Consider the following 20833-nt stretch of genomic DNA (forward strand, 5'->3'; position numbering starts at 1 on the left):
AAAAGATAAGATATTTTATTAAAAATTAAATTATTTATTATATTTTGTGTAAAAATTTAATAAATTTATAATGATGAGATGAAATGAGATAATTTTTATATCTAAATAGGGCATTATCCTCAATTTGCATATCTTATTTATAATTTATAATTTATAATAAAATAAAATCGTCTCAATTTCACTTGAAATGAATAATATTCGGTGTAAATTATTTCAATAAAATAATTTATTTATTTCAATTACTGCTTGTTTTGTACATACTTTCTAAAATATTTCAATAAAATTATTAGCTGAATAATAAGTATATAAATTCCTTTTGCTAAATATATATGTAAAAATGAAAATTGTAGTTTTTGAGTGATCTAGACGTGCATTATATCCATTACTCTTGCTCTTGGGCCTTCAAAACTTGGGCTTAAAACAAATGGGCCAAAAGTTTTATTACTTTCGTATTTATTTTATTTTATTATTAGTAGTATATATTTTATTAATTTTTTATTTTCTGAGTTTTTTCTTTACCTTTGTGGTTGCTGGGCGACTGGTGTGTCTTGTACCTGCTGCAGCAAGTCTCAGAAAATGCCACACCGTTTGTTCTCTTCAATCGAGGAGGAGCTCTTATTGATCTTCCATGGAGCTCCAACATGACCGAGCCGTGCTTAAAAGATCAGATCGGTGAAAGAGAAGAACCTACCTTCACAAACAAACGCAGTCTCTCTGCCCAATGCTCGAGTTTTGAAGCTTAAAAAGTACTTCTTTCACTGGAAGGGGAAGCTATGGATGCCTTTCTCTTTCCCTTTTGCTGAAGATCTCGCTCTTTTCAGCTCAAAAAACAGGTTGCTGCCTTCTCTCTCGCTTAATATAGACGTGCATACACGCGCGTGTGCATGTTTGTGTCTGTGTATGTATGCTTGTTGAATTGAGCTTAACTGCATAGATTTCGACATTAATTGTGGGGCATGGAATCTTAGTATTTAAATGGTGAAGATTGTAGTTGGGTTTGTTAAAGCTGGTTCATTCTGGTAATGAATAATGGTGATCTGGGTTTGTGACCCCTTGTCCTTTGTGATGTGGTGGTTTTGGATTTTTATGGCGATTCCGTAACCTGTTCAAGCAATTGTCCCAGATCTAGTGTTAAATCCACCAAATTCGCTTCTATCATCTAAATTGAGTTTGTATTACTTATGCTCTTATTTTCTGGTAATAGCTTAGTACAAAAAATTTAATGTTTATCTAGCTTATTCGCTTTTCCCAGCTTTCCTTTTTCAGTTTCAGTATTATTTACAGTCTTCATGTGCTTTGAGTTAGTTGCATACATCCTATATGGTTAGTGCTGGTAGCAACTCAGGCGTGGGCAATAGCTAATGAGCTTGATCTAATTATCATTTCAGTTACTGGAGGCTTCGGGGACTTTGCTTTAGATTTGGATGTTTTCATGCTGGTGGACAAGCCTGTTCATACTTATGATTGCAAGATCATCCAACTATGCTTTTGATCAAATTATTAAAAACAAGGAACCGAATGTAACCTTCATTTCCAATTGATTTCTAGTACAGGGGCATCCCAAAGACTAGTTGTATGTAGTGTAAAATCTTCTGCGCCAACATTACTCAAAAGCTAAATTGAGCATCATTTTCTTTATTTTCTCTCTATATTCTCAATTTGTGTGGATTCTTTGATTTTCCTGTGGCCTCATGAATCTAATGCCGCTATGGTATTCCATTCTTTTTTATGCACCGATATTTGCAGAAGTTGTGCTTTGACGTCCCATATCGGTTTGGTTGTCTCACTTTTCAAGAATCTATTAGCATGAATCTGTCTGCTTGATACCGTATTTTCACCTTTGGATTGTTGTCTGTGAATGATTTTCCTGAGGAAAATGTAAATAACAACTTCATGGATTCCCAAGAAGTGAAGCTTTAAAATACCATGCAAATACTTGCCTGCACCTGTTTCTCTTTGTACTTCCCAGTCCCCTGAGCCCCTCAAAAGAACATGTTTTTTTATATACTTTCTTTATTTGATACAGGTGGTCTGTCTGTTGGATATTGCAACACTGCCACCATGCTGAAGCAGATTCTGAGCAAACTACCTCGGAAGCTACCAAAAGCCGACCGAGATTCTGGAGGAAGTGATTCTGGCAACACTACTACCAATTTGGGCAGTGGCTTTCAATGTACAAACGTTGGTAGTGCTCTTTCAAGCAAGTTAAATGTCGTGAAACGGGTGTCTTCGGCAGTTTTTCCCACAAGCACTGCAACTGGAGTTGAAGCAGTGGAAGCTCATCTATCCTTCAAAGATGTTTCGAATTCCCAAAAGCAGAATCTTTTCGTCAGCAAGTTGAACCTATGCTGTGAGGTTCATGATTTTAATGATCCAGATAAGCAAGATATTAAACGTCAAGCATTGATAGAGCTCGTTGATTTTGTTTCTGCTGGATCTGCAAAGTTCACTGAACCAGCAATTGCTGCATTGTGTAAAATGTGTGCGGTTAACCTGTTCAGGGTTTTCCCACCTAAATATCGTTCCAATTGTGCTGGGGGTGAGACAGAAGATGAAGAACCAATGTTTGATCCTGCTTGGTCACTTCTGCAAATTGTGTATGACCTACTTCTTCGATTTATCAGTTATAGTTCTCTTGATGCAAAGGTGGCCAAAAAGTATATAGATCATTCTTTTATTTTGAGATTACTTGACCTCTTTGATTCTGAGGACCCAAGGGAAAGAGACTGTTTGAAAACAATCCTGCATAGAATATATGGGAAATTCATGGTCCACAGGCCTTTTGTTCGAAAGGCTGTTAGCAATATCATCTATCGATTTGTTTTAGAAACTGAGCGACATAATGGAATTGCTGAGCTGTTGGAGATTTTTGGGAGTGTAATTAGTGGGTTTGCGTTGCCTTTGAAGGAGGAACACAAGATGTTCCTATGGAGGGCCATGATTCCTCTGCACAAACCAAAATCAATTGGAATTTATCATCAACAATTAACCTATTGTGTTGTACAGTTTATTGATAAGGATCCAAAGTTGGCCAGCACTGTGATTAAGGGACTGTTGAAGTACTGGCCAGTTACAAATAGCCAGAAGGAATTGATGTTTATAAGCGAGTTGGAAGAGATTTTGGAAATGACTAGTATGGCTGAGTTCCAGAAAATCATGGTCCCTCTGTTTCGGCGCTTAGGATGCTGTCTCAATAGCTCTCATTATCAGGTAATTTTTCTGTCATATTACTGCACTTATGAATGACACGCTTGGTGTAGAAACATTTTTCTTTGGTGCGATGTACACAGAAAATGTCTGTGGTTGAAGTAGAACCCCTCTAGACATCTCTTTCGTTTCCTCATTTTGTTCTTATTAAAACAGCATTCAACTGTTGTTTTTTTCTGGTTATCTAGAAATTTGCATCGCGTTACTGGTTACATTTTACTTGGTATGTCAGACAAGCAACCTATGTTTAACTGAATGGGACTTATTCCATCCAAATTGTTTTCATTAGATGGTGGGAAGTTGTAATGTATCTAACAGATGGCGTTAATGTCATTTTTTCATGCCTTGAAAATTCTCAGGTGGCTGAACGTGCCCACTTGCTATGGAATAACGAGCACATCCTTAATCATGTCTCACATAACAGGCAGGTGATTCTGCCTCTAGTGTTCTCAGCTCTTGAGCGGAACACAAAGAATCACTGGAATCAAGCTGTGCTCAACCTGACTCTAAATCTGAGGAGAATGCTTTCTGAGATGGATGAGGAGCTGGTGATTGCCTGCCAACGTAAGTTGGAGGAGGAAGATTCAAGGTTAAGTGCGGCAGCTGAGAAGCGGAGATTGACATGGGAACGCCTGGAAATTGCTGCTGGCCTCCAACATTAGCTGGTAATATCTTAGTTCCGTAAAACCTGGCTCGTGCTCTGTCTCTTGCTAATTACGTCGGTAACAATCTGTGGGAAACAAATCAGAAAAGTCATTGTCGCAGCTTTATTATAGTACTGGACATAGGTTGTTGAATGTTACCTAGACTGGAATGCCAATAGGGTTTCCATCTGCACTAAGATGCTGTGTTGTAATTGTGTTGAGTGGTTATGCTGCTGCCTTGAGAAGGTTCTTTCTGTGCACAGGAGGTTGGGTTGACGGGATTGCTTGCAATTGTGTGAATTGATCTCTCCTGTATCCTTTGCCCAAGAGCTGATTGTTCTTACCTATATTTCTATTTATTCTGTTGTACCCCTTAAGAGTTTGCTGATCGTGCTGCCATCCTTTCCAAAATTATAGCAAGACTCTAGCCAATTGCTTTGATATGCCAAAGATGCATATAGTAATCCCATCTTTTGCTCTCTAAAGTCGTGAATGCCAAACTAGTAAGTAGACGGCCATAAGTTTTTAAATGGAAAATACTGGCGTTCTCATCTTGGCAGGGCAGTTGGTTTCCTTGTTTGGATCAACCATATGGCTTTCAAAAATATTTTAGATCAGATGTGTGATGTATAAATTAAATCCCTTAAAAATACCTCCATCATCATCACTTAATGGTGATCACCATGCCCCTTTTTAATTTCTTAGATTGTATGATAAGAACTGTTTGCCATCTTATTCAGCTTCTTGTGAATTACAACTAGAACTAGAAGGCATTCCTTGAGAAATCCCAGAAAATGTTCCATATCAATCAATCCATCCTAGAAATATAGGCATATACTCATAGGTTATCCTGACATGCAGAAGCGTGTGGGGTTTTTTGTTTTTGTTTTTTACTGTGACTCCGTGAACCAGTGGACAGTACAATAATTCACTGTATATTTTCAAAGCCTTCTTTTGCAAGCAAAAGATTAATGGGAAATTCAGATGGTGGATCCTACAGAAATGATGCAGTCCCATCTGATAAGACCTGCATTTTTCCTGTGTCGACTATTTACCCAACCAAGATGATTATAGTCATAGCATGATGAGCCCATCCACCCAAGGTCCCAAACACTCCTAATGACTATAATAATTGTAAATAGTAAAAAGTGTAGTGACAATAATAACAACGTGAGTCGCATGATGTTTATGATAGTTTTGTCCTAAGATTTGGTCCCACAATTGAGTCGGACTTATCCTGAAGTACAACTGCCTGTAAGATAATGATGTTATATTTGGTCTCCAAAGAACTAGTTAGAAAATAATTTACAAATTGGAATGATTTTATTTAATACATTAATTATAAAATTATTTTTAAAATAAATTATATATATAATACTGAATCATGTATATTTATAAATTTATTTTTATAAAATATTTTTATAGATTCAGGTATCGCTTAAATAGTTAATTGAATTAAAAGTTAAATAAAATATTATTATAATATTATTTTTTTATTTCATAAAGTTATTTTGCTCTGATTTGAATATAGGGTTAATTCCTCTATTGTTAGAGAAGTTTTATGCATTTTTAAATGGGTTTCTAGGATTGGTTTTTTAATAAAACAATTATAAATGTATGCTATATACTGAATTTTCAACTGATCCCCTCCGTTCAATGTCTGTTGTTAATCCTATGAAGAGAAATGCTGATACTTAATTTTAGTTATTTTTATTTTATTGCTAAGTTGATGGTGTTCTGACTGACCTTTTTTTTTTTTTTTGTTTTGTCTCTCAAGATATTGATTGTTCTTTCTCAAAAAAAAAAAGAAAAAGAAAGATGGTGATTGTTCATTTTGGACACACGTCATCGTATGATTAGTCATAATGTGACAAGTAATGTCATAATCGCAAGTTTTATGGACGGATGAATCAATTTGATGTTTTTATTTTTTATATATATATGATCGTTTTCCAATAACCATTTGAAATTGAACAAAATCTTTTTTATATATACGATCGTTTTAAATATATATATACACACACATATATATATATATATATGATCGTTTTCCAGTAACCATTCGAAATTGAACAAATTTAATCAATAAACAAATAAATAAGTTCAAAGTTTCAGATCTGATTTTCGTCAGAGTCCTCCTCCTTCCTCTCATTTTCTCATTCCTCCATTCACCCACCTTGTCTATAAAGATTTATTTTCCTTAGTTTTATTTTGCTTTCTTCAAATGTCGAAAATGACAAATCTACAGTTTTTCAACAACTCCCGATAGACATGTGCGGCACAAACAAATTCACATGTCAAAAGTTATTTGGAGGAAAGTGGTGACTTTGCTAAAATCACCACGCATGGTCCTCATGCGTCGCTCTTTCCGACAGCTTTTCTCGACACATGCACCAGATTACCGAACTCGCCACCACCGGACCTTTTAGATATAACATTTGTGGCTGAAAAGAGACAAGTGTGTTGCCTTCACAGGCCGTCACAGATTTTAAAGTCTACCAAAATTGGTCCAAACTGTAATCTGTTCTTTTTCGCATTTATCTTATTGCTTTCTTTTTGGTTTGCTTATTGCTAATTAAAAAAAAAAATTCGTCTCTCAAACGTTTGTCTGTAGAGATTGAGTCCTCCCTTTTTATGAAGGATGATGTTGAGTCTTTGTTTAGGCAGAGAGTGTTGCCTTTTGAAAGTTTGTCTATAGAGAGTATCAGAAATAATGAAGACCAAACTAATCACAAAAAGAAATAGTGTACTAGTGAAGCTCCAAATGCATTATTTTGATTTGTGATGTCGTGTTTGATAAGGGAACATCCAAGAATGTATCCGTTCATGGATGTAAGTTTCTCTGATGAATGAATGATGATCGTTTTCCTTAAAAAAAAATTATACAAGCACATAATCTATTTTTAAAATTCAACAATAATCTATAAGTAGATAAAGATACATATTATTTGAATTTCAAATTCTCAAATAAAATAGAGAGATACACAGATGAGCCTACAACGTTTAACTATTTTCGGAAACTCTACACAAACATGAATAAATTCACACCAACTTAAGAGGACTTTTTCCAAACTTAAAATTTTCAATCTAAATAGCCCCCAATAACCTTCCCCAATTAGAAAATTGTATTCTTCTCAAGTTGATATGTAGAGCACACATAGTAAATACTTATATGACATAATTTGATTTGGAAGATAAATTTTAAAATTTTACTCTATTGATTAAATCCTTTACTCACAAGTCTTACATGTCGATATTGTTCTATGTATAACTAAAAGAGAGAGTTATTTTATTATCAAACCGGTGTGTGAAACATATCATCTACGTCATTTAAAATGTAAGATTTAGTTTGTAAGATGCAAATTTTAAAAAAATAATTCTATTTTAAGACCTTTACACTACACACCATCCACATGTAATGGACCTTTGCTAACTGTATTCTAGAAAGTCCCAAGAAGTAGAGAGAGATATTAGAGAGAGAGAGAAGTTTAAGAACTGAATATTTCTCGTTGCTTTCTTCTTCTTCTTTTTTGTATTTATAACTTCATCCTTCATACAACATCGTTTTATACCAAGATTATATCAGAATACCACGACTTCACTTATTCAACTAAACTAAATGACAAAGTTCTACTTATTTGCTTACATTTCAATTAAAATTGAACCCAAAATGAAAACGTACAATTTAAAACATACGGCACTGTATTACAGTAACTCTAATGAGCTAAACTGCCACTTTCCTTTTATTTCTTCCTGCCCAGAATTCAACTAACTCTTCTACTCTTCCCACGCCTACCTTGTAATCCACCTATGCTCATATCTTGAATGACCATTACATACCACCTCCCCTTCAAAGTACCTTACCCACAAAGTGAGAAAACTTCTACTTCATTTGCCAATAAGGTTCCCGGGTGGCTTGCTCAATGTCAGCCCCTTGCCATTGTATCAAAACTTCAACCATGGCTCTGTTATGAACTTTTCTGCTGCGACGTTGAAGGATAGTTTGAGGCTCATGCATAATCTCACCTTGGCCATCTACTGGAGGCAAGGTTGAGAGAGAAGAAACATGCTGACCCAACTTCTTCTTTAACAAGTGACATGAAACACACGATGTAATTGGGACTGTAGTGGCAAGTCAAGCTTATAAGCCACTTGTCCATTTTTTCCAATATCTGAAAAGGACCAAAGAATCTGGATGACAACTTAAAATTTCTTCTCACTGCTAGAGACCTTTGCCTATAAGGTTGAAGTCTCAAATAAACCCAATTCTCTAATGCAAAAACCCTTTTAGTATGTTGTTTGTCAAATTGAAACTTCATTCTTTCTTGTGCTAGTACTAAATTATTCTTCAATGTATCCATTATCTGCTCTCTGGTCTTCATTAATTCTTCCAGAGCTTGATTAGGTGAGAACCCTGGAATGTATGCCTATAATCTGGTGGGAGGTACTCCATAAACTGCCTTATATGGTGTGAGTTTAATAGAGGCATGAAAGCTAGTATTATACCACCATTCAGCCAAGGGCAACCATTCAAACCAATGCCTCGACTTATCACCAGAAAAATACCTTAGAAAGTGCTCCAAGCACTTGTTTACAGTGTCAGTTTGGCCATCACTTTGAGGATGGTAGGCTGAGGAATAAGACAAATTCACCCCTTACAGTTTAAAGAATTCCTTCCAAAAAGAGCTAGTGAAGGTAGAGCCTCGATCAGATACAATGCTAGGCATACCATGTAGCCTAAAAATATTGTCTAAAAATAAGGAAGCCACTTTAGCTGTTGTAAAATGATGCTTCAAGGGTAAAAAATTAGCATATTTTGACAGCCTATCAACAACCACCATAATGACTGAATATCCCTTAGATACAGGTAAGCCCTCCACAAAGTCCATGGAAATATCTATCCAGACTTGTTAAGGAATTGGTAAAGGCTGAAGCAACCCAGCTGGATGTACATTTTCAACTTTGTTCTTCTGACAAACTTCACACTCCTTTATAAACCTCTTGATTTCAGCTTTCATTCCAGGCCAATAGAAGTCAAACCTTGCTCGATATAAGGACTTATGGAACCTTGAGTGACCTGCACTAGGATTTGCATGTATAAGATGTAACATCTTGACTTTCAACTCTACATAGTCAGGAATATAAATCTTCATTTTTTTGAACAACACACCTCCTCTTAAAGAAAAAGTTGTGCTTGTTGAAAAATAGTTGTTGAACTACTTGATCTTCAGCATAGGCTCTTTTTATCTCCTCTAACCAAGTAGGATTTGGTATAGTAATGTCTAATAAGACTTTATCACTTTCATCTTCCCATCTTCTGGACAAGGCATCTGCTACCTTGTTCTCCACTCATTTCTTGTACTCTACAGAAAATGTATAACCCAACAACTTGGACAACCACTTCTGTTGAACAGGTGTGCCAATTTTTTGTTCCAACAAGTACTTTAGGCTTTCGTGATCAGTTCTAACAATAAAAGAACCCCCAAGCAAATAAGGCCTCCACTTCTTTACTGCTAAGACCAATGCCAAAAACTCTTTCTCGTAGGTTCAAAATTGCAGATTTTTCCCTTTTAAGGCTTGACTTAAAAAAGTTAAGGATCTTTGTGCTTGCACCAAAACAACCCTTACACCACTAGCACATGCATCACGTTCAATTATAAATGTTTGAGAAAAAGCAGGTAATGATAAAACAAGAGGTTGTGTTACAACCTCTAAGTTGATCAAATGCCCTGGTTGCTTCATCAGACCACTTAAAAGCTTCCTTCTTCAACAAAGCTATCAATGGAGCAGCTATGATGCCATAATTTCTTATAAACTTCCTATAATAACCAATCAACCCAAGGAAACCCCTCAGTGCGTTCACAGACTTAGGAAAATCAAGGAAAACCCTCTTCCAAATTAAATTATGCCATGTAAGCATCCACACTGGCTTGAGAATAGAGTTTTTCAAAGAAAATTTCTATTTACAAGTATCATTTTTAGCTGACCCAATACACCTATAATGTGGAAGTCTTTTATATGAGTAGAAAAATAATTAGTAATTTGATTTTTTTTAATTGTAATAGGTATCATTGGCCTCCTTTAGATACAATAAGTGTTTCATCTTATCTTATCTCATCATTACAACTTTTTCAAATTTCTACACAAAATATAATAAACAATTCAATTTTTTCAAATCTCAAAATAAAAATAATATTCTAATAATATTTTATTTAACTTTCATCTTAACTAACTATCCAAACACCATGTAAATGTGACATAGATTTATATAGCAAAACTTACTTGTATATAGGATCGAGGAATTTTATACATTAGTCACTATTCACTTTCACACCTCACACTATAGCTTTTTTTTCATGAAAAAAGCTATTATGTCGCTCCCAGTTTACTGCTCCCATTGACCCCTTGACGTGTCTACTCATGTGTATACCCTGATGTGGCATGGTGAAGATTTTAAAAGAAAAAGAACGAAAATGAGAAACGAGCTTCTCCTCTTATCCTATGTAAGGAGTTTCAGGCGCAATGAAGTCTTCTCCTTTGTAAGGAGCTCACCCTAGCCCATCCAGTCTTCTCCTCTGTAACGAGCTTCTCCTCTTCACCTACACAGAAAAAAAAAAAAAAACCATTATTAGCGCAGACCACGTCAATTTGATTCCATTCCTGGCGCATTTCATCCTCACCACGTAGGGCTCCCAAGGTTCGCATCCACGACATTGACCACATGAAAGCACCCCCTGAGTTTTTCATCTACACAGAAACACCATTCTCAGCGCTGACCACCCTGATTCGGTGCAATTCATCCTCACCACCATTCGAGACCTCCACGCCGGGCTCCCAAGATAGAAATTATAGGTCTTTTTGAAAAAAAAAAATTCTTGATCTCTACTAAGTAGTTGCTTCCCAAATTGGTTGCTCAATGTGGCTTGAAGGTTACAAAATAATGTCAAAATCAAACTCTTGTAAGATAAAAATAGGGTAGGGAATTACAAGCAATCGGTAGGTAGTTTGAAAGGAGCAGAGAACATTAATATGGTTCAGAGCCCCATTATTCTTATTAAGAATAAAATATTTACAAGCCAACACATTAAGTTCAAGGCCTTTATTAAGAATTTGAAAATACAAACAATTGCATTACCCCTTTATTCTTATGAAACAAAGGGTCATAGTTCAAGGCCTACCTGACAACACATTCAGTTTCTTAGCATCTGTAAATTATAAAATCTTAACAAGCCAAGACATACATTTTTTGCAAACAATTTAAATATGTATAAGGAGGATGACTTACATCCTTGGGAATGATTTTTATTATTATTATTTTTTAAGAAGTATGTTATAGGACATAAGGATTTCTTGTAGTTGTGTTGATGGGCATGAATAAAACCATTCACCATAGCCATTGTACTAACATTAAATTAATTGTATGCTAATTGTTAAATTGTATAGTTAAAAATTACTAACAGTAGATATAGTTAAATTTGTCTCTTCTAATTGTATGCTAATTTCTGAATGTGATAATGAAAATTTTTATAATCTTCTCATGTCAATAATATGAAGAAAATAAAATGATATGCTAATACAATTATCGGATACTAATTGTAGGTTCTTCAAGGCTCAGTTGATATAGCTTCCTTTGTAGAGTTATTGGATAATGAGTATGATGAAGTAGTGGTTAATGATGATGGTGTTGAAGAACCCAATGTTGATGAGGGTGTCAAAGAACCCAAGGTTGGAATGACATTTTCCAATGAGGAAGAAGTCCGGTCTTACTATATGAAGTATGCTAAGCATATATGGTTCGAGGTGCGTAGAAGGAATTCTAGACAAAGTGACAATGGGAAGGTTAGATGGTTTACATTGGTATGTGTGCGGCAAGGCACAACAAAGAGTCAGGCTTCCAATGTTCTCAAACGAAGACAAACAGAGAGGGTAGGGTGTAAAGAAAGAGTTAATGCGGTTTTGAATGAGGATGATGGATACACCTTGTCTAGTGTAATCTTGGATCACACACATATATGTAGTCTGGGGAAAGCAATACACTTTTTAGATGTTTCAAGAAGGTAGATGCTCGTGTGGCTAAGAGGCTTGAAATAAATGATGAGACCAGAATATGTATGTCAAAGACTTTCAAGAGTGTAGTTTTTGAGGTAGGGTCCCGGGGGGGGAATGTGCCATTTGGGGTGAAGGAATGTCAAGACTATATTGAAAAAGCACAACAACTTCGCCTCGGAGTTGGAAGTGTCGAAGCCCTAATGAACTACTTCCAGGATATGCAGAAAAAAAAAATTCAGACTTTTTTTATGTAATCGATGTGGGCTCTGACATGAGATTAAAGAATGTGTTTTGGGCAAATGCTCGAAGTAGAGCTGTGTATCAATCATTCGGGGATGTAATCACATTTGATACAACATACCTGATCAATGCTTATAAAATGCCTTTTGCGCCATTTGTAGGTGTGAACCATCATAGTCAGTCAATTCTATTCGGGTGTGTATTGATATCCAATGAGAATGCACATACTTTTGAGTGATTGTTTTAGTCATGATTGAAGTGTATGAATGACCGACCACCAAACACAATCATTACAGACCAAGATAAGGCAATGCAACTTGCAATTGCCAGGGTGTTTCCTTCGTCTAGATATCGCTTTTGCTTGTGGCATATCATGAAGAAACTTTCTGAAAAGGTTGGATCACATTCTCGATATGACGAGATCAAGAGTACTCTAAAAAAATATGTGTATGACTTGTTAAATGAGAATGAGTTTGAAGAACGATGGTGTGAATTGCTTAATAACTATGATCATCGTGATAATGCTTGGTTGGGATCTCTTTATGTTGATAGACGGTTTTGGGTGCTAGCGTATGTTAAAAGCACATTTTGGGCTGAAATGTCAACTACACAACTTAGTAAAGGTATGAATACATTTTTTGATGACTACATTCACTTTAGGACCATATTGAAATAATTTGTTGATTAGTATGATTCAGTCATAATACATCATATGATTGTGTTCATGTATCTACATTTCGAAAGTATCACAAGTACAAGTCAAAACTCCAACTAGTAACCAAAACAAGCGCAAGTCTGCAAATCTTTTCTTTTTCTTTTTCACTAGACAATTTTTAGCTTCAACAAAAATTTAAAACTCAAAACATTTGTATTAGCATGCAAACCTGGGCTAAGACTAAGTATTGCACTAGATGCTTAGAAAGCCCTCATAAAGTTTTTATTGGAGAAAGTCCTCATAAAATTTCTCAAACACATTTATCAAAAAGAGTAAAACAATAGAATAACTGTACTATAAGTTATTTAAGTCAAGCAACTAAGTTAAATGCTTGATGGATTGTTTTTCCAGAAGATCAAGAATGCTTTCGAAAAAATGGCACCAATACTTGGGGACTTCTTCATAAGTCAGTATTAAAAGTTTGTGTATGGCATTTTATATGCATGGGGTAGCAATCAGAGATACACAATATTACATTCTGATATAATGAAGAAATGTTCCCAACGTTGATACCAAGAAAAATCTACTAGAAAACCCATCTAAGAGATCAAGTCTCAGTCCATAATGCCTCAAGTGAATTGCATAGTATTTATTCTTGACAAAACTATAAATAACGATATGATGTATTAGATAATAAAACTGTGCAAGAAATGGAAACAAATTTTAAAACAACAAAAAAGGGGGCCAATTTAGAAGCTAACAACTTTTGTTCTGCACCCATAAACAACATCCACAGAATAACCTAGCAAGTAAACTAGGCATTCATCGTTTAAAGAGAGAAAAAAATACAAATACAAACGCAATTCATCTCAAGGGAGAACTATAAACACCTCTTTATGAAAGATAATATGATTTGAAAGGGGGGTAAGAAATATAGCAGCAACATAACAAATGCTTGCTACCTGGACTTTCTAAAATACTCATCTTCCTATTTTGTTGTCTGTTTTTTTACTGAATATGAGCATCCAGATTTTACAATAACAAAAAACCTCAAAGATATGCAATTTCAAGTTATTAATTCAAGAACAAAAAAGGAAAACAATTGCCACTGGGAGAATTTTACAAATACAGCATACCTAATTCAATTCACAGGGTAGAACCAACCAAACAATAACATCTAGGTAAGAGAGAGAGAGAGAGAGAGAGGCACTTCATAGATTAGCCAACTGAGGAACTAAAATGAAAAGACCCAGAGGAGGGAAACAGAGAAATATTATCATATATTATCTTTTTTGTTTTAATTTTTTCCAATTTAAAACTCAGGATCATTCAAACTAAAGTTTGGTAAAACTCAAAATTGGCAGCTGGACAAGGACAAAATACTCCTATATAGTATATACATATGACGATCAAATCCAAGCCATTGACAACAGAAACAAAGCAATAAAACACAAATCATCCATAAAATCTCATACACATTTTATCAAACAAATTGCATGCATATTGGTTTGCATAGTCCGTTGCCATCAACGATATTCAATTTTTGCTACATTTCCTTACAACAATACAACCTTACGAGAATCACAACAATTAATCTCAAAACAACTAATTCTAGGCAACCTAACAACATGGAAAAAAAACACAAAATAAAATCAATTTTAGGGCTCAGAATCAGAAACTTACTAGAGGCTAGGAGGCTGGCCTGAGAAGTGAATGGGAACGGAGTGTTGTGCACTACAGAGGGAACGAGGAGGCGAGGTTCACTACTTCAGAGTCTAAGAAAAGAAAGAGGAGAAGAAAGAAGGAAGAAGGAAAGGGGGTCCTGCGTTTTGGACCCCCCATGTGATGAAACAATGTCGTTCCACATTAAAAGACGAAGTTTAATATTTTTTAAAAAATCCATATGTAAAACGACAGAGTCGGAGTTCGGAGCTAAGCTCCAAGAAGCTCCAAACTCCGACTCCAACACCTTACTCGAAGCTACTCCGAACTCCAAGTTGGAATCAGAGCGGAAGTTGGGTGGAGTCGGAATTTTTGAAAGTTTGCCTAGTCCTAGAATGAAGCAATTGCTGACTTCAATTCATTTAACATTAAGATTCCTTACATCTCCCGCTATCCTATCAAGAAGCAATTTCAAGAAATATACACAATTGCCAAGTTTAAGAAAGTCCAAGAAGAATTTCGAGAGTTTTTATTTTTGACTACCTCGTATTTATGGAGTGATGGTGCAAGATATACGTACGGTGTCACGGATGAGATTGAAGTGAGTGATGGATTCCTTAAATGTGCAAACTACATCGTGAGCGTACATGATGAAGATCCCCTAAAGATTACATGCAGTTGCAAGTTGTTTGAGTTTAGGAGAATATTATGTAGACATGTTCTTCGTATTCTAGTGCAGTTAGGCAAAAGTGAAGTTCCTCTAAAATACATTTTGGATCGGTGGAGGAATCGGTGGAGGAAGGATATAAAGGGAAAATATCTACTCATAAAAAGTAGTTATGAGGTGACGAGCAACCCCGAGAGACAAAGGTATGATCGGATTCAAACTTGCTTTTATCAATTGTATTCAAATGCCGCAAAGACCAAGAGAAACTGGGTGAAATTGATCGGTCAACTAGAACAGTTGAAGCTAGAGTACCCGGATGACTATTCAAAAGAAGGTACTTCCACAACTAGTCTAGCTACTCCCATGGATGGCACGATAGGAAAAGTTCTTAGTCCGTTAGTAGTTCGGAGTAAAGGAAGACCACCAAGTAAGAGAAGAATGCACCCCATTGAGAATGTTCTCAAGAAACCTAGTATAAGAAGGAGATTACCCACAACCGAGGTTGTATATTGCACCATTATTTTTGAACATATGTTTGTTTGCACATGCTTAATTTTTTAGATTTTCCATATGTTAATCTAGGTGTCTTAAGTTACATATTATGATATTATTCTTGATTTTTATTGATATACATAGATGAGTAGTCACTTATCAAGAGAAGGTAGACCAAATACAAATATAAGCGGCACACAACATGAGGCTTCACAAACCCAGGTACACTAAAAAAGTCAAGTGTTCAAATGTTTATTCCTATTCTTTTCTTTTGTTTATGTATAGAATCCAAAAAATTATATTTGATCATTTTATTAGGTATCCTGGCTACACTCTCAAGAAAGTCAAGTTTGGACACATACGCCAGATTATTTTTGTACTCCCTCGACTGCTCCTCCACCTCCAGTACAAGCGTAACCTGTGCGATTGAATCTCTCGGATCAAGATGATCTATACCAGCCTAGATGGTGGCAGCCATGATGGTGTTGTCTAGCGTAGGTGTCTTTTGTGGAGAAAGTATTTTGAACACTTATTGTTAGGCATTTGTTGTAAACGAAATGGTTTTTGTATTTATGATGGTGATGGTGTTGTCCAGTTGGAGGTGCTTTTTGTGTATATGTTAATTTGAACACTTGTTGTTGGGCATTTGTTGTAAATGAAATGGTTTTTGTATTTATGATGGTGATGGTGTTGTACAGTTGGAGGTGTTTTTTCGTTTATATGCTAATTTGAACACTTATTGTTGGGCATTTGTATATATTCTATACATCCAATATGCATTCTTGGATGTGCGATTCATCCCATTTAAGGACATCATGTGATTCAACTATATTACATAAATATAGTTGAAAGAATCCTAAACATAAAAATAGAGCATTAAAAGATTGGGCATACCAATCCTTGATGAATGAAATGAACCTGCCAAAATAGACTTTTACTAAAAATAAACACATTAAAATACAAGCTTTGTGTCCAAAGTCTCAACAAATACAAAGAGCTTCCACAAAATACAAAGAGTTTCCATACATGGGAATATACACAATTGCCAAGTTGTTGAATTCTATTACAACATTAACATTTTCCTTTGTAACAACTACAACTGGATATAAGTAACCCAAAAAAGAAAAACCACGACAATAAAATTGTTAGAACATAGATAGCCTTCTCCAGTTGCCTCTTGCACCTCTCGACCTCTATTTCTAGTCGATGATTCAAGGTTTGGATATCCATTGATGTTTGGATCTTTTCAACTTCAACTTTTAATTTATCCTTTGAGTGTTGTAATCGTTTGATAGTCTTTTGGAAATATGATGATATTTCAGGGTCAGACCAGCAGAAGTATCCACAAGACTTCCCAAACTGCAAAAATCAATTATCACTTAAATTTTGGCAAACAGGACTATAACAAAGAGAATGGACATATGAGAGCAAGAAGAGAAAATTTCACCATATAGTTTTGGCATCCAAAAAACCGCCGGCCCTCATTTTCCTCCATATGTGCAGTTCTTTGACAAGTTTTAATTCTACAATAACAAATGGGACACTCAACTATTGACTTTCCTGAACTTGAGCTATTTCCACTACGTGACTCAGACATTGATGTTCATATACAAATAAAACAATAAATTAAATGTAGTTGTCGATGAAATTGTTTACAAAATATTAACCTCACTCCCTTCATTAATACACTCTCATTCAATTATCGGTACAAACAAACAAATAAACAATACGTACGGTACACCTTCAGCTGCATAGATTAACAAAATACGTGAGCACATCTCCAATGGTTAAGTAAAATGTTGCAAACATCATTTATTGAGGGATATATAAATGGTAAATCAAAATGAACGAAATGGAACACACTCCAAATCAATTCTCAAACAGAAAATGGACAAAAAGTCCAACAGTTCATAAATGTGGAGGTGCAAGTCATACTTCCACTGGAGTATAAACAAAGTTCCAGTTCATTAATGACTACAACTGAATGCAAATTCACATATTGGCCTTTGAAGATATTTAAATCCAACCTATCCAAAATAAATAAGAAAACATTTTTTTTTAAAAGGGATCAATAGAGCCTAGAAACAAGCATTAATTCAAAATATTTGCCTCTTTGAATACAAAGAGAAATTTTACACTACTCTCATCTCAATGCAATGAAACTTAACCCCTTGCACAATGTACACATTTATTTCCATCGAGACTTGTTTGGTTGCCAAGATAGAAGAATAAATGATAGCCTCCAAAGCTAATTTTAAAGCTGTTAGGGGATGATCTCCATGCTTTGTGGGGGAAAATAATTATGAAATGGATTTTCTTTTAACATGTAAAAGGAAAGGTAAAATTAATTTATGGTCATGGGATTCATGCTCTGGACACCAGAATTGATTCCCAAAGGTTGTTCATGCACCTTGAAGAGGGTCACAAAGTGGTCTGGTGCTCTGGGCACGATAGTGTAAATGGATGTTAAACAATGAGTGTAAATGATTTTCACACTAATTCAAGCTAATCTCACACAATACTACAACTAACAGTCATTCAAGCTAATTCTAGACTTATAAAAAAAGAACAAACCGAACCCCCTAACTAGCAAGTCAGCTTTGAGAAAAAAAATTAAAAAAATAATGAACAAACCGAACCCCCTAAGACAAGAAATAATGCATCGAAGCTTAGTGGTGGGTTGTTGGAGGTTACCAGAAATAAACAAACAATGAAGAGGGAGCCGAAAGTAGAAGGCACTCGTGGAGGGTAGAAGCTCTGCAACGGAACGAAAGCCACTCTGCGATGGAATGGAAGCCACTCTGTGACATAACCCATTCGGCGATGGGATGGCCATTAGGACAGCGAGGGCAAACGGAGGGTGAAGAAGATTTAGTTTCTGAAATGTGTTTTTGAACACATCCCATTTTCGATCGGTTTTGTTCTTCTTTTTTTATTTTTTTTAATATTATTAATTACATGTCACGTGGCACGCCACATCAAGCGGTCATCTAGAGCGGTACTGTGCAAGCAACTTTTTTCATAAGGTGTGGGAGTATTTTTCATAAGACATGGAGTGTGGAGTAGTGAATAGTGACTGATGTATATAATTTTTCATACAAGATAAGGAACTGAACCAAATTTGGGCTATGACCTCTTTACAGTACATGCCACATTTTTCTTTTCTCTTTTTCAAAACGAAAGTCATACCCAAATAATAATTAGTAATAACTTTTACTACGATTAAAAGTTAATAGACGGGAAAAAAAAAACAAATTGCATTTGACACTTAAATTATTGCTTGTTTGTAAACATGTAAAGTTTTATCATAAAAATTATAACGATGAAACTTATAAATTGAAGTGACTTTATGCGATCACTTATAGAGCCACATACATTGAAGTGGGTGCAAATGAAATTTACAAAAAAAAAAAAAAATGTATATGAAAGATTTTACAAAATTATGAATTCTTTTACTTGTAGCACCCACTTGGAAATTAATATGAAAAGAGAACCCTTGAACCCTTTTTAGTTTTTATAATTCAGTCCAAAAATTATTATGGGATCGATTATAAATTCATTTCATAATTCAAACAGTAAAAAAAATTATGTTCTTCAATAAAACAAAATTAAGTGTATTTACTTAAAAGTAGCCTCGATATCTCAAAACATAAAAATTAAAGCGAATCATAACTTCCAAAGCTGAAAAAAAAATCATAGAAATCCCACACCAAATCGTTTTGACTTAGCTGAAAAGCCCTCAACATTGTTTAAATAAGATTGTTTACTATAATTTAATTGGTTTGGTTTTTTTTATAGTGGAGTCAGTGACTATCTTTTTTTTCCTTTTGATTATTTGTTTGTTTAAGAAAAATAAGTTAAATGTTTGGTGGGTTTTTTTTAAAATTGACAACTTCATTTCATGTTTTTAAGTATTTATTTTAGTAAAAATCTTACACCCACTAAATTATCAAAACGAGCCAATAATCCGCACAATGCACGGATTGTTGTGTATGAGGAAGAGAGATTTAGTGAGAGTCTAGGTTTTATAGTAGAGAAATTTGAAACGGTTTATAGAGCAGTTTATTTGATGAAACAATATAAAGGTTAAAATAGTACTTTTGGGTAGAGACTTAAATCGATTTATATTTTTATATGTAAAAATAAAAATAAAAATAAAACTTACAAGTTACAACAGTTCATAATGAAACATTGCTTTTATATGTTTATGGATTACTGCTCTATAAACATAACACTTCAAGTTTAATGGGTAGAATGTCACATCGGAGTAATATGACTCCGCTTAAAATACAAAACAATATAAATGTTGAATTAGGCTGCGTTTGGATCTCAAACTCATCCCAATTCATCTCAATTCATCATTACAACCTTTTTAAATTTCAATATAAAATATAATAAACAATTCAACTTTTTCAAATCCTAAAATAATAATATATTAAAAAATAATATTCTAACAATATTTTATCATCTCAATTCAACTCACTTCAACATCTAAACACAACCTAGTGTTTTTGAGTAGATTTTTGAATCGATTTATATATTTATACGTAAGAAAAGAAATGAAACTTAAAAGTTACAATAGTTCATAATGAAATATTATTTTTAAAATGTTTACCGCTTCATAAATATAACACTTCAAATTTAATAGATAGAATACTACGTCATAATTATATGATTTCGCTTTTATATATAATAATAGATATTGGCTACGCCACTGTACATGATACGTTGGTTCTAATGTAATGTAAGATTTAAAATAAGTATATTTCCTCATTCTGAGAATGCACACTACAATAAATAGTAATTTTTGGGACAGAATTTTTTCTTTGGATTTTTATTTGGCAGTAAATAAATACTTTTTACGACAATGCTTTTGCGGTTGATGTAATTTTTGTCGCAAAAAATTAATTTTGACATTTTCAAATTTTTATTTCTGACGGGTAAGAAATTGTCGCTAATTTTTACTTTTTTGGCAAAAAATATTTCCCGCCACCATTATTTTATCGCAGCAGCAAGTCTCTAATTACTGCTGCAAGGTATCATTTGTGGCGAGTGGAAGAATATCACCGCAAAAACCCATCTTTTCCTGCGAAAATTACTCCACGCAAATAAAATCGCAGTAAAATATTACGTTTTTAGTTGCGGCGAAGTTAAGACGCCGTATTCTCTTCTTTGGTTGCGGCGGAGTTAACTCGCCGGAAAAACGATCTAACTTCC

At 34.7% G+C, this 20833-nt stretch overlaps 1 protein-coding gene across 1 annotated transcript; it reads left to right on the plus strand.

The window, feature by feature from the left end:
• Positions 1 to 486: 486 nt before the first annotated feature.
• On the plus strand, positions 487 to 4228 carry LOC108992675 (serine/threonine protein phosphatase 2A 57 kDa regulatory subunit B' kappa isoform-like). The gene is made up of 3 exons (XM_018967286.2): positions 487 to 833; positions 2027 to 3210; positions 3567 to 4228. Exons 2-3 carry the CDS (start codon positions 2062 to 2064, stop codon positions 3867 to 3869), a joined length of 1452 nt encoding a protein of 483 aa, XP_018822831.1. The 5' UTR covers positions 487 to 833; positions 2027 to 2061; the 3' UTR covers positions 3870 to 4228.
• Positions 4229 to 20833: the final 16605 nt, after the last annotated feature.

This window comes from Juglans regia, chromosome 1, assembly GCF_001411555.2.
Source record: "Juglans regia cultivar Chandler chromosome 1, Walnut 2.0, whole genome shotgun sequence".
Taxonomy (NCBI): domain Eukaryota; kingdom Viridiplantae; phylum Streptophyta; class Magnoliopsida; order Fagales; family Juglandaceae; genus Juglans; species Juglans regia.

Coding starts and splice junctions, on each gene's coding strand:
- LOC108992675 (XM_018967286.2), top strand. CDS start 2,062: ATGCTGAAGCAGATTCTGAGCAAACTACCTCGGAAGCTACCAAAAGCC. Junction 3,211..3,566: donor TCAATAGCTCTCATTATCAG/GTAATTTTTCTG, acceptor GAAAATTCTCAG/GTGGCTGAACGTGCCCACTT.